Source organism: Cervus elaphus, chromosome 22 (genome assembly GCF_910594005.1).
Source record: "Cervus elaphus chromosome 22, mCerEla1.1, whole genome shotgun sequence".
Lineage (NCBI taxonomy): Eukaryota > Metazoa > Chordata > Mammalia > Artiodactyla > Cervidae > Cervus > Cervus elaphus.
In genome coordinates, this window is record NC_057836.1 from 41,697,226 (window position 1) to 41,709,341 (window position 12,116).

The window sequence follows — 12,116 nt, forward strand, 5'->3', positions numbered from 1 at the left end:
AACCATACAGAAACATTTTTGGAGTGAAAAAACAAAAGTATCAGACAGAAATTATGATGTATTTCCATCAAGTTACACTGAGTGTGCCTACCTCTCCTGCCTCCCCTTCGGCCTCCTGCACTTATGCCTCTGCTACTCCTGAGACAGCAAGACCAGCTCCTCCTTTTCTTCTTTTATCTACTTGATGTGAAGACGAGAGTGATCCACTTCCACTTAACAAATAGCAAATAATCATGGGTTCTGTTGTATGTGTCTTCTTGTGAAATCTAGTAACTATATGGCAAGAACTGTATGTTTTTATGTCATCTTTATCATCATTGCCTGTGTACTCATTATGTGGAACATCATGTACAAGACAAGACTTGTATAGAAGTGAGTAGCCTATCCTTACACAGGCATGTACTTAGTCGCTCAGTTGCATCTGACTCTTTGCAACCCCGTGGACTGTAGCCCGCCTCCTCTGTCCATGGGGATTCTCGAGTGGGTTGCCATGCCCTTCTCCAGGGGATCGTCCAAACCCAAGGATCAAACCAGGTCTCCTGCATTGCGGGTGGATTCTATACTGTCTGAACCACCAGGAAAGCCCTACATAGGCATAATGGGAGTGATATTTAATATAAAATTAATAATGTGTTAGGTTTTCTTTTTTCTTTTTCTGTTTTGTAACTTTGCTTTCAAAGAATTATTTTACTGTATAGTATGCCTTCACTTGTAATTGGAGAAACTGCGTATCAGCCCATCATCACAGGTAATTGGTTTCTGTGTGGTGTTATGAATATGACTTCAACATTGGAATCTATAAACATTTTATAATGATTCACTCTTCGCTGCATACTCTAGGCTACTGTGAAGCAATCATTTCAATTATACTAGGCTATCATAAAACAGTCTTATTGCTACTTCATTATCAATGCATGAATTGTTATATCTTTAAATATGAATTTCTCTTTCACGTTATCTTTTCCTTTTTTGTATTTAGTGTCAGTAATGTATAACAACTAACAGTGTTTTGTATCATAAGACAGTATTGATGCAGGTACTGATAGATGAGATATCTTGTAAACAGATGACATAAACTTAAGTATTGACAGAGTACAGTACTGTAAATGTATTTTCCTTACAGTTTTCTTACCAACATTTTCTTTAGCTTTATTGTAAGAATACAGCATATAATACATATAAAATATATGTTATTGCCTATTGCTGGTATAAGGCTTCTAGTCAACAGGAGGATATTTCTAGTTCAGTTTTTGGGGAGTCAAAAGCAGATTTTCAAGCACATGAAGGGGTCAGTGCTCCTTACCCCTGTGTTATTCAGGGGTCAGCTGTACTCTGGTCTGTTAGGTGTGTAACAGCATTATGTCTAATAAAGCAATGTACATACCTTAATTAAAAACATACTTTATTTCTAAAAAAAATGCTAACCATCTGCACCTTCAGTGAGTTGGATGTCATCTTTCTGCTGGTGGAGGGTTTGAAATATTTTAAGAACTACTAAAATGTGATACAGAGGCACAGAGTGAGTAAATGCTATTGGGAAAATTGGCTCCAATAGACTTTCTTGTTGACACAAACCTTCAATATGTAAAAAAATGCAAAATCTGAAAAATGCAATAAAACAAACTGTGCCTGTATATCTGGAACTCTGTCATGTCTTAAAAATTTATAGCTACCATCCTGAGCTAGCCACTGTCATCTCAGCTGGATTACCACCATAGTCTCCTAAATGGTCTTCCTCATAATTTATTAACTAAGCAGCCAGGGTGATACTGTTAAAGTGAAAATAAGATTTTGTCATTCCTTGGCTCAGAATCTTTCTAGAGGCTTCCCATTTCACTCAGAGTAAAAGCTTATGTTTTTAGAGAGATTGAAAGTACCTCCTTGATCTGTCTCTTATTACTCTTCTTACTCCTTTTGCTCCAGTCAGTCTTCTGCCATTTTGTTCAAATGTTCATCCCCCAGATAGCTGCCTGTACCTCTCCCTTATCTCTTTCAGTCTGCAGTCATTCTCTTAAATGTCATTGTCTGGGTGAGGTCTCCCTGATTACTCAATCTAAAAGCATAATCCAATTTAAAATAATAGTTTAAAGTATAAGCTTTAACCTAAGTATTCCTTAGCCTCCTGGTCTTTATTTTTTCCATAGTCTTACCAACATCTAGATGCTATGTATATGAAGTGTTTATTACCTCCTTTTTATCACTAAAACTCAGTGAAGGCAGGAAATTTGGTCTTTGTTTATTCACTACTGTGATATAATCTGATATATGGAATAGTACCTGAAATATAGCAGGTTGTCAATAAATATTTGCTAATTGAGTGAATGAATGAGTTTGTCTTTAGACAGTTAACACTGACCAATCCTTAACATGGTAGACGTTTAATATTTGCAGGAGTTACATTTTGAGACTTATACATATTACCAAATTTGTATGAACACTGAAGTATATAAATGCATTTTATTTGTCTGTAAATGGAGTAATACCTATATTCTGTGGATTAAATGAGGGGAAAAAGCTGAGTTGATTTTTATTACCTGTTTCTTGATCATCTCTGTTTTGTTCAGGTGCCTGTAGGTGATCAACCTAAAGATATTGAGCTTCAAATCAGAGAGCTCATTCTTCGGTTCATCAGTAATCCAAATTCCATTATCCTCGCTGTCACTGCTGCCAATACAGATATGGCAACATCAGAGGCACTGAAAATTTCAAGAGAGGTAGATCCAGATGGTAAGGACGGATATAAATTTTTAATGAGATGCTTGGTTAACAGAGGTGAATCTGCCCTCAAGAGAGGTGTTTTTAATTTTTAAAAGGAGTATGTCTAGCTAGTAATGCTTTTCTATTTTACTTATAGTATCAAATAGAAATTTTGATGGAAATAGATAAATTGCTATATAGGCTAGGCAAAAATAGCTAATAAAAATTACATGTGAAAAAATTTTAAAATTAAACATGATTAAAATTAGTTTTAAAAAATATTTGTAAGCAAAGGTTAGACAAACATTAACAAAATGATGGCAGAGATAACATTAGGTGGGATTATAGATTAGGATTTTCCTTTCTTAATACTTAAAAGCTTAATTTAATGGGTCATTTCTTTTCTTTTTTGCATTTATCAGGTCGCAGAACCCTAGCTGTAATCACTAAACTTGATCTCATGGATGCGGGTACTGATGCCATGGATGTATTGATGGGAAGGGTTATACCAGTCAAACTGGGAATAATTGGAGTAGTTAACAGGTGAGCAATCAAGATCGCAGTGTTCTCATTTCAAAGCAAACCTAAAGTTTTTGATTCAGTCTGAAATGTGATAGTGTCCCTATATTTTCCCCTTTTACTATAATCTTGGTATTGTTAAAGAATTCGTTGCTCTAAAGGAAGAAAAGAGATTCACTAAAACCTCCTGTAGATACTTTTAAACAGAAAATGTTTATCAAGTAACCAGTGCCACAAAATGGAAAAAATTTAATGGCTAGGCTTAAAAAAAACAAATCCCTGTCTATTATGTTATGTATGATGAGGGCACTCGGTATTAGAAAACTCATGTATTAGAAAAAAGTATTATTTAGTTTACATCTAGTCAAGAAAGAGATTTTTAAGGTGGTAGTATTTTAATAGATCAATGTAACCCCTAGCATTAATGATTCTACGCAATTGCTGGGATGTGACTTGGGAGACATTTTATTAAAGGTATCCTAATAATACCTAATTTTGCTGGGAGAAATATCAATAACCTCAGATATGCAGATGACACCACCCTTATGGCAGAGAGTAAAGAGGAACTAAAAAGCCTCTTGATGAAAGTGAAAGAGGAGAGTGAAAAAGTTGGCTTAGAGCTCAACATTCGGAAAACTAAGATCATGGCTTCTGGTCTCATCACTTCGTGGGAAATAGATGGGGAAACAGTGGAAACAGTGTCAGACTTTATTTTCTGGGGCTCCAAGATCACTGCAGATGGTGATTGCAGCCATGAAATTAAAAGACACTTACTCCTAGGGAGAAAAGTTATGACCAACCTAGATAGCATATTAAAAAGCAGAGACATTACTTTGCCGACAAAGGTCCATCTAGTCAAGGGTATGGTTTTTCTAGTAGTCGTATATGGATGTGAGTTTTGGTATGTAAAGAAGGCTGAGCACTGAAGAATTGATGCTTTTGAACTGTGGTGTTGGAGAAGACTCTTGAGAGTCCCTTGGACTGCAAGGAGATCCAACCAGTCCATCCTAAAGGAGATTAGTCCTGGGTGTTCATTGGAAGGACTGATGCTGAAGCTGAAACTCCAATACTTTGGCCACCTCATGTGAAGAGTTGACTGATTGGAAAAGACCCTGATGCTGGGAGGGATTGGGGGCAGGAGAAGGGGACGACAGAGGATGAGATGGCTGGAGGCATCACCGACTCGATGGACATGAGTTTGAATGAACTCCGGGAGTTGGTGATGGACAGGGAGGCCTGGCGTGCTGCAATTCATGGGGTCGCAAGGAGTAGGACAAGACTGAACGACTGAACTGAACTGAACTGAATAATACCTAAAGGTAGCTGAAATTAAAAATTATGGACAGGAAACTAATTACTATTGAGTGTCTGCTTATGTTTTGGCCACTCTGCTGTGAGAAATTTGCAAATGGTATCTCTTTGAACCTTCCCAACATACTGGAGAGCTATTATTTTAGTCTGTTTTACAATCAGGAAACTTACTAAGTGATACATTTACCAAAGTCACATGGCTGGTGAAAGCAGAGCCAGATTCAAATGAAGATCTTATCCAAAACCTTTATAAAATAGGAAACACTGAAGCTGTCATGAAGTCTGGGTTCTACTCCCAGTTCATCCACAAACTAGGTGTAATGTGGGGTTAAATGATTCCTGACATCTTTGGTCTCAAACCTTTTAAAATGAAAACGTTACTCACTGATATCTTCTTACTTGTCTGCTTCTAATCACACGTCTTTCTCCCTCACCCCTGCTCTTTTTTTTTTTAAATTCCCATTATCTCTTTTCACGGCAAGCGTTATAAAAGTGTTGTATTTTGCAACCCATTCTGGTACTCTTGCCTGGAAAATCCTATGGACGGAGAAGCCTGGCAGGCTATAGTCCATGGGGTTGCAAAGAGTCGGACACGACTGAGCGACTTCACTTTCACTTTCACTCTCCAATTTAGTTTCTTGTCCATGGATAAAATACACAGTTGATTAAGACACATATATTTTTACCTGTTACTTAAGAGTACTGCTTTTGACTGTGGTTAATGGTAATAATGTGGCCTACATTATTCAAACATTGCTTACTTAAAAGTCACACAGTTTGAATCTTGGCTGAATTACTTAATATGTGACCTTGGATAAATTAATATCTCTGGACCTTCCTTACTTTGTTATAAAATGAGACAATACCTATTGCATGGAATTGTTGTGAGAATTAAATGAAACAGTTCACGTCAAGCATTATAGACAGTTCCTGGTGCCACCATCATTAATTTCAGGCTATCATTGTCATCCTCCTCACCATCCAAACTACTTCAGTTCAGTTCAGTTGCTCAGTCGTGTCCGACTCTTTGTGACCCCACAGACTGCAGCACACCAGGCCTTCCTGTCCATCACCAACTCCCAGAGTTTACCCAAACTCATGTCCATTGAGTTGGTGATGCCATCCCACAATCTCATCCTCTGTCGTCCCCTTCTCCTCCTGCCTTCAATTTTTCTCAGCATCAGGGTCTTTTCAAATGAGTCAGCTCTTCACATCAGGTAGCCAAAGTATTGGAGTTTTAGCTTCAGCATCAATCCTTCTAATGAATATTCAGTACTGATTTCCTTTAGGATGGACTGGCTGGATCTCCTTGCAGTCCAAGGGACTCTCAAGAGTCTTCTCCAACACCACAGTTCAAAAACATCAATTCTTTGGCACTCAGCTTTCTTTATAGTCCAACTCTCACATCCATACATGACTACTGGAAAAATCAAAGCCTTGACTAGACGGACCTTTGTTGGCAAAGTAATGTCTCTGCTTTTTAATATGCTGTCCAGGTTATCATAACTTTCCTCCCAAGGAGTAAGCGTCTTTTAATTTCATGGCTGCAATCACCATCTGCAGTGAAACTGGAGCCCAAAAAAACAAAGTCCGCCACTGTTTCCCCATCTGTTTCCCATGAAGTGATGGGACTGGATGCCATGATCTTAGTTTTCTCAGTGTTGAATTTTAAGCCAACTTTTTTACTCTCCTCTTTCACTGTCACTAAGAGGCTCTTTAGTTCTTCACTTTCTGTCATAGGGGTGGTGTCATCTGCATATCTGAGGTTATTGATATTTTTCCCAGCAATCTTGATTCCAGCTTGTGTTTCATCCAGCCCAGCATTTCTCATGATGTACTCTGCATATAAGTTAAATAAGCAGGGTGACAATATATAGCCTTGACATACTCCTTTTCCTATTTGGAACCAGTTTGTTGTTCCACGTATAGTTCTAACGGTTGCTTCTTGAACTGCATACCTATTTCTCAAGAGGCAGGTCAGGTGGTCTGGTATTCTCATCTCTTTCAGAATTTCCCAGTTTGTGATGATCCACACAGTCAAAGGCTTTGGCATAGTCAATAAAGCAGAAACAGATGTTTTTCTGGAACTCTTGCTTTTTCCATGATCCAGTGGATGTTGCCAAAGCACTTAGTACCTCATTTTACTTCAGTTGAAACAGCTTTGTTATTTTTTCAACCTTAGGAGTCAGCTAGATATTAACAATAAGAAGAGTGTAACTGATTCAATCCGTGATGAATATGCTTTCCTTCAAAAGAAATACCCATCTCTGGCTAATAGAAATGGAACAAAGTATCTTGCCCGGACTTTAAACAGGTAACATTTTACCTTTTGGAAAATGAGATGCTTTTGGTTTGCCAGTAGGTATCTCAGACCTTTGATTTTCAATTCCTTACATTTTTATAATGTGCTTGTCTATGAAATTTCACTTTTGTTTCTTGTATAGTAGGTTCTTATAATGTATTTATTTTTATTGAGCTGTGCCCAGTCATGTCTGACTCATGGCCGCCCCATGGACTGTAGACTGCCAGGCTCCTCTGTCCAGGAATTTTCCAGGCAGGAATGTTGGAGTGGGTTGCCATTCCTTTCTCCAAGTGATCTTCCCAACCCAGGGATCAAACTTGTGTCTCTTGCATCTCCTGCATTAGCAGGTGGTTTCCTTACCATTAGCGTGCCACCTGGGAAACCCTTTTATTGAGGTAGTTGGCATTAAATCATCATGTAATCTAGGAATGCTCAAGTGATTTTTAAAATACATTAATCATGAAATTATTTACAGTCATTCTACTTTGATGATAGAAATAGATGGCAGTTGATGTCATTTCCATTTTGTATTTCAAGAACTGAATTAAAATATATAATTTTCACATAATCTTGTCCTAATTAGCATGTCTTCTAGTCCTGTTATAAAAAGAATGTAAGCTGTATACCTTGAATTCTTTTTTTTTTTCCTTTGAATTCTTAATACCCACTGATGGTATTAGATCATTCAAAGAATTAGAAGAACTTTCTAGACTATTTATACACAACTTAAGTGAAAGCTATTTCCTTCTGTTGTTGTCATTCAGTTGCTAAATCATGGCTGTGTCTTTGCTTATTCCCTAAATAAATTAAAAGTGGATGGACATGGATTTTAACAAGATTGATTTTCACTGTGCTGAGTACCTATTATAAAAGATAAGTCAGAAACCAAAATAATGTAGGTATAATTAGATTGTGTAGCTAACTTTCTTTAAGGTAATTGCTGTAATAGAGAAAAAATTCTTTAAATTTATATTTGATTCTCTAGCAGTTGTTACCATTTATTGGATTGAAGGCAAATTTAAAAGGCATTTTAACAAGACAGTTTCCTTCCTGTCATTTTTTTTTTCAGACTAAGTATTTACGTCTATTCTAAAATTGCATTATTTCCTGCCAAGACAAGTTGTTTGACAGGTTTCCCCATTATTTGCATTTTTAAAATTTGAGCTCCTTGGATCTTCAAAATACACAATTTTACTTTAAAATTCTTCCTTTCTAACCTTTGTTAGGTTACTGATGCATCACATCAGAGATTGCTTACCAGAGTTGAAAACGAGAATAAATGTTCTAGCTGCTCAATATCAGTCTCTTCTAAATAGCTATGGTGAACCTGTGGATGATAAAAGTGCTACTTTACTCCAGCTTATTACCAAATTTGCCACAGAATATTGTAATACTATTGAAGGAACTGCAAAATATATTGAAACTTCAGAGCTGTAAGTAAGAAATTTCTCTATGGATTTGGCTACCTGGATTGCTAGGTTAGATAAAGAAGAAAGATAAAGATCTTTTGTTACAGTGACTTTGAGATTATCTGATTATGATTTATTATCTATAAAACAGGAATATCATTTTGTAGAAATTATGAATGATATTTGATATGTATGTAAAATGCCTTATAAAGTATGTAAAAATATGTAAAACATGGTAAACTTTCAGGTGTTTTTTTTAAAAAACAAGACTTTAATTGATAAGTATAACATTTTCTAATTTAAAAGTTTGTTTCTTTAATATGGACAACAACATTGTTCATGAAAAAATAAAAAAATGCAGATAAGGAAAAAGAGTAAAGTATAAGGATAAAATTACTTTCAATTCCATCATCCAGAAATAATCCCTATTACTTTGGCATTAATCTAGACATTTTTCTATATATTTATAGAACATATAAATGCCTATAATACACACCTTTAAAAATCAGATGCTACAGAATCATTTCTTTAAATCAGCTTGTCACAAACAGCTAGTAGAAATTGCATATTTGTATTTTCGTTTTTAGACATATACTCTTATTTGTTCAATCAGTCCCCTACTCTTGGTAGTTTGCTTTCAGTTATATACAAATATATACAATGTTGTGATGGACTATCTTTGGAGCATGTATCCAAGTAAATCCTTAGGGTAAATTTCTAGCAGTAGAATTACTAGATCAAAGGTGCATCACACCCTCAGAGTCTCTTATCATTGCTCTGTTAGTAGTGCACGCTAAGCTGCTTCAGTCGTGTCTGGCTCTTTGCGACTCTGTGGACTGGAGTCCACCAGGCTCCTCTGTCCATGGGATTCTCCAGGCAACAATACTGGAGTGGGTTGCCATGTCTACCTCCAGGAGATCATCGTGACCCAGGGATAAAACCTGGATCTCTAACGTCCTCCAACATGTTAGGAGTTCTGTAACATCCTCCTGTATTGGCAGGCAGGCTCTTTGCCGCTAGTGCCACCTGGGATGTTAGTAGTAGATTGTATTGTATTACTAGTAGCAATATATAAGAATATATTTCTCTGAACTCTCACCTTTAAAAAGTCTTTTACTTTTGAAAAATAACTATAGGTTTCTAGCAAGTTGCAGATAAATATACAGAGAGGTCCCATTCACCGTTCACCCCACCTCCCCCAGCGTTGACATCCTGCATATCTGTAGTACAATAACAAAGCAAGAAAATGGACGTTGGTACAATCCACAAAGTTTATTCAGATTTCACCAGTTACACTTCATGTGTGTGTGGGTGTACAGTTCTGTGTACTTTCATGTGACCCTGATAGCCTTCTGTGTGAGTCAACTCCATAGAATATTTATATCTTTGTAATTATCTAATCAAGCCTCATTAGAACATTGAAGAGAGACCACTTATATCTCTTTCAAGGATTGGGAGAGCTCCATGGCTGGAATGCATTTGGGTTGGGCTGTGAATAGAATATGGGGAAGGCCGTAAGCAGTAAGCAGATGGGTATTTTAGGCTTTGGAACAGCAGAGAATAGTGCAGGGTGAATTTGGAGAATGGCACGTACAGTGATGGGATGTAACAGGAAGTAAGGCAGGAAAGGTGTCTAATAAGAACAAGACTGTGGAAAGTGTAATGTGTCAGAATTTGAAGAGCTTCCTACTATAAAAAAATGAAAACATTTTTGGTCACAGGAGTTCCCCACTTTAGAAGGGTAATTCTGGTCATTATGCAGACTATTTGGAGAAGGTAAAGGTTGGAGGCAGAGAGACTAGTTACTGGTAATTTTAACTATTTTTAAGTATAATACGTACTACCAAGTATATTCACAATATTGTACAACCATCAAATAGTATCTATTTCCAAGATTTTTCATCATCCCAACAAAAACTCTGTATCAAATAAGCAGTGGTACTTGTCTTCCTTTCTTCTCGTAGCCCATGGTAACCTCTGACTTACTTTCTGTCTATGTGAATTTCCCTATTCTAGATATTTCATATAAGGAAAATCATACAATATTTGACCTTTTCTGTCTGGGTTATTTCACTTAGTATAATGTTAGGCTGGTACCTTCTGCCTAGGCTACTGTAAGAAAGTAGTGAATAGTGATGGTTAAAATAGAGAAGAATGAATGATTTGGGGGGATATACCATATTTGTAAAGTTTCAACTGGACTTGAATGAAAAAAAATAAAAGATAATACCAGGATTTCTAGTCATTAAGACAGGAAACACAAGGTATCCAGTAGGTAGGCGTAGAGATTTAATTTGTTTAAAGCAGGGATAAGCCCATTGACTAAGAATCATTTTTACATTTTTTAAATAGTTGAAAAAAAATTCAAAGAATTTTTTATGTAGTGTATATGTAAAGTTCAAATTTTAGTGTGTGTAAGTTTACAGGAACATAGCTATGCTTATTTGTTTACATACAGTCTGTGGTTGCTTTTGTGCTCAATGGCAGAATTGGCAAGTTGTGACAGAGGCCTGAAAAGTCTAAAAGTATTTAATTGGCCTTTCATAGAAAAAGTTCACTGATCTCTACTCTAGATTGTGAATAAATAGAAATTAGTAGGATACTTTTCTTATCCTTAAGGAGCATGTGGTCTAGTTGAAAACTAGAGCAGAGAAAAATGTTTAGTCGTTGTTAGTTAACTGATGTTTTCTGACAGAACAGTTTACTCTGTGTGTGCGCATGTGCACATGCATACATGAATGCCTTTTGTGAAGTGACTCCTTTCCCCATTAAAAAGATCAGAGAAATTGGTTCATAACAGTTGAGAATACATGGAAATGGTCTAATGGTCTAAATGTAGTTGTCCATCATCTTAATGCTTACAGAAAGACTTCTAGTTTGTAGTGTCTTTCCCTTTTAGTAATACCAGAAATCATATATTTCATTGCCTTTCAGATGTGGTGGTGCTCGAATATGTTATATTTTCCATGAAACTTTTGGGCGAACCTTAGAATCTGTTGACCCTCTCGGTGGCCTTAACACTATTGACATTTTGACTGCCATCAGAAATGCAACTGTGAGTATGCTTAACTTTTAGAATTTTTTGAAATGAGGTTAAAGATTATTTTTTAATCCATATATCCTTTTTAATGAATGGGACAGTTTGTTATTTTGCTCTTATTGAAATTAGGAAGTACTTTTCATGAAAAAATGCCAAAAAATGTGATTTATTTTAACCTTAGGGAAGAACCAAAATTATACATAGCTATAAGAGCTCATGATTGTATCTTTTTAGGGTCCACGTCCTGCTTTGTTTGTGCCTGAAGTTTCATTTGAGTTACTGGTCAAACGGCAAATTAAACGTCTGGAAGAGCCCAGCCTCCGTTGTGTGGAACTGGTTCATGAAGAAATGCAAAGGATCATTCAGCACTGTAGCAATTACAGTACACAGGTATTGAGAAATGTAACAGGTTTCTGATTAAGTAGTAAAAGACATGAGGTGATAGTTTCAAGGGACAGGAGGAAATATAGAAGATGGACTAAAAGTTAAAATTTTAGTTCCTTATCTAAAAGTGATATTTGAAATAGTATAGTTAAATATAGCTTCCAAATCTGGTTTAGTATTTCAGTGATTAATTTTCCTTCAAACCAAACAGACTGTTTCTTACTTCCATCATATATAGGAGCTGTTGCGGTTCCCTAAACTTCATGATGCCATAGTTGAAGTAGTGACTTGTCTTCTTCGTAAACGGTTGCCTGTTACAAATGAAATGGTGAGCTATTATTTCATAAATCATTCTAGTCACTGTTAATAAAATCATTTTGTATACTTTATGAGTTTAGGCATAATGTTTCCCAGTGTATCAAAAAGAAAAAGAAGTGAATTTCAGTCTTATTTC

At 36.3% G+C, this 12,116-nt stretch overlaps 1 protein-coding gene across 9 annotated transcripts in view; it reads left to right on the forward strand.

Moving 5' to 3' along the window:
* Positions 1 to 12,116, forward strand: part of DNM1L (dynamin 1 like) — a 66,338-nt gene that overhangs the window by 43,789 nt on the left and 10,433 nt on the right. For all 9 annotated transcript variants that reach the window (XM_043880651.1, XM_043880646.1, XM_043880648.1 and 6 more), the window contains 7 exons: positions 2,565 to 2,727; positions 3,120 to 3,240; positions 6,710 to 6,841; positions 8,056 to 8,262; positions 11,173 to 11,293; positions 11,513 to 11,668; positions 11,901 to 11,990. In XM_043880651.1, coding sequence (XP_043736586.1) covers positions 2,565 to 2,727; positions 3,120 to 3,240; positions 6,710 to 6,841; positions 8,056 to 8,262; positions 11,173 to 11,293; positions 11,513 to 11,668; positions 11,901 to 11,990 — 990 coding nt within the window. The remainder of the gene's footprint in view (positions 1 to 2,564; positions 2,728 to 3,119; positions 3,241 to 6,709; positions 6,842 to 8,055; positions 8,263 to 11,172; positions 11,294 to 11,512; positions 11,669 to 11,900; positions 11,991 to 12,116) is intronic.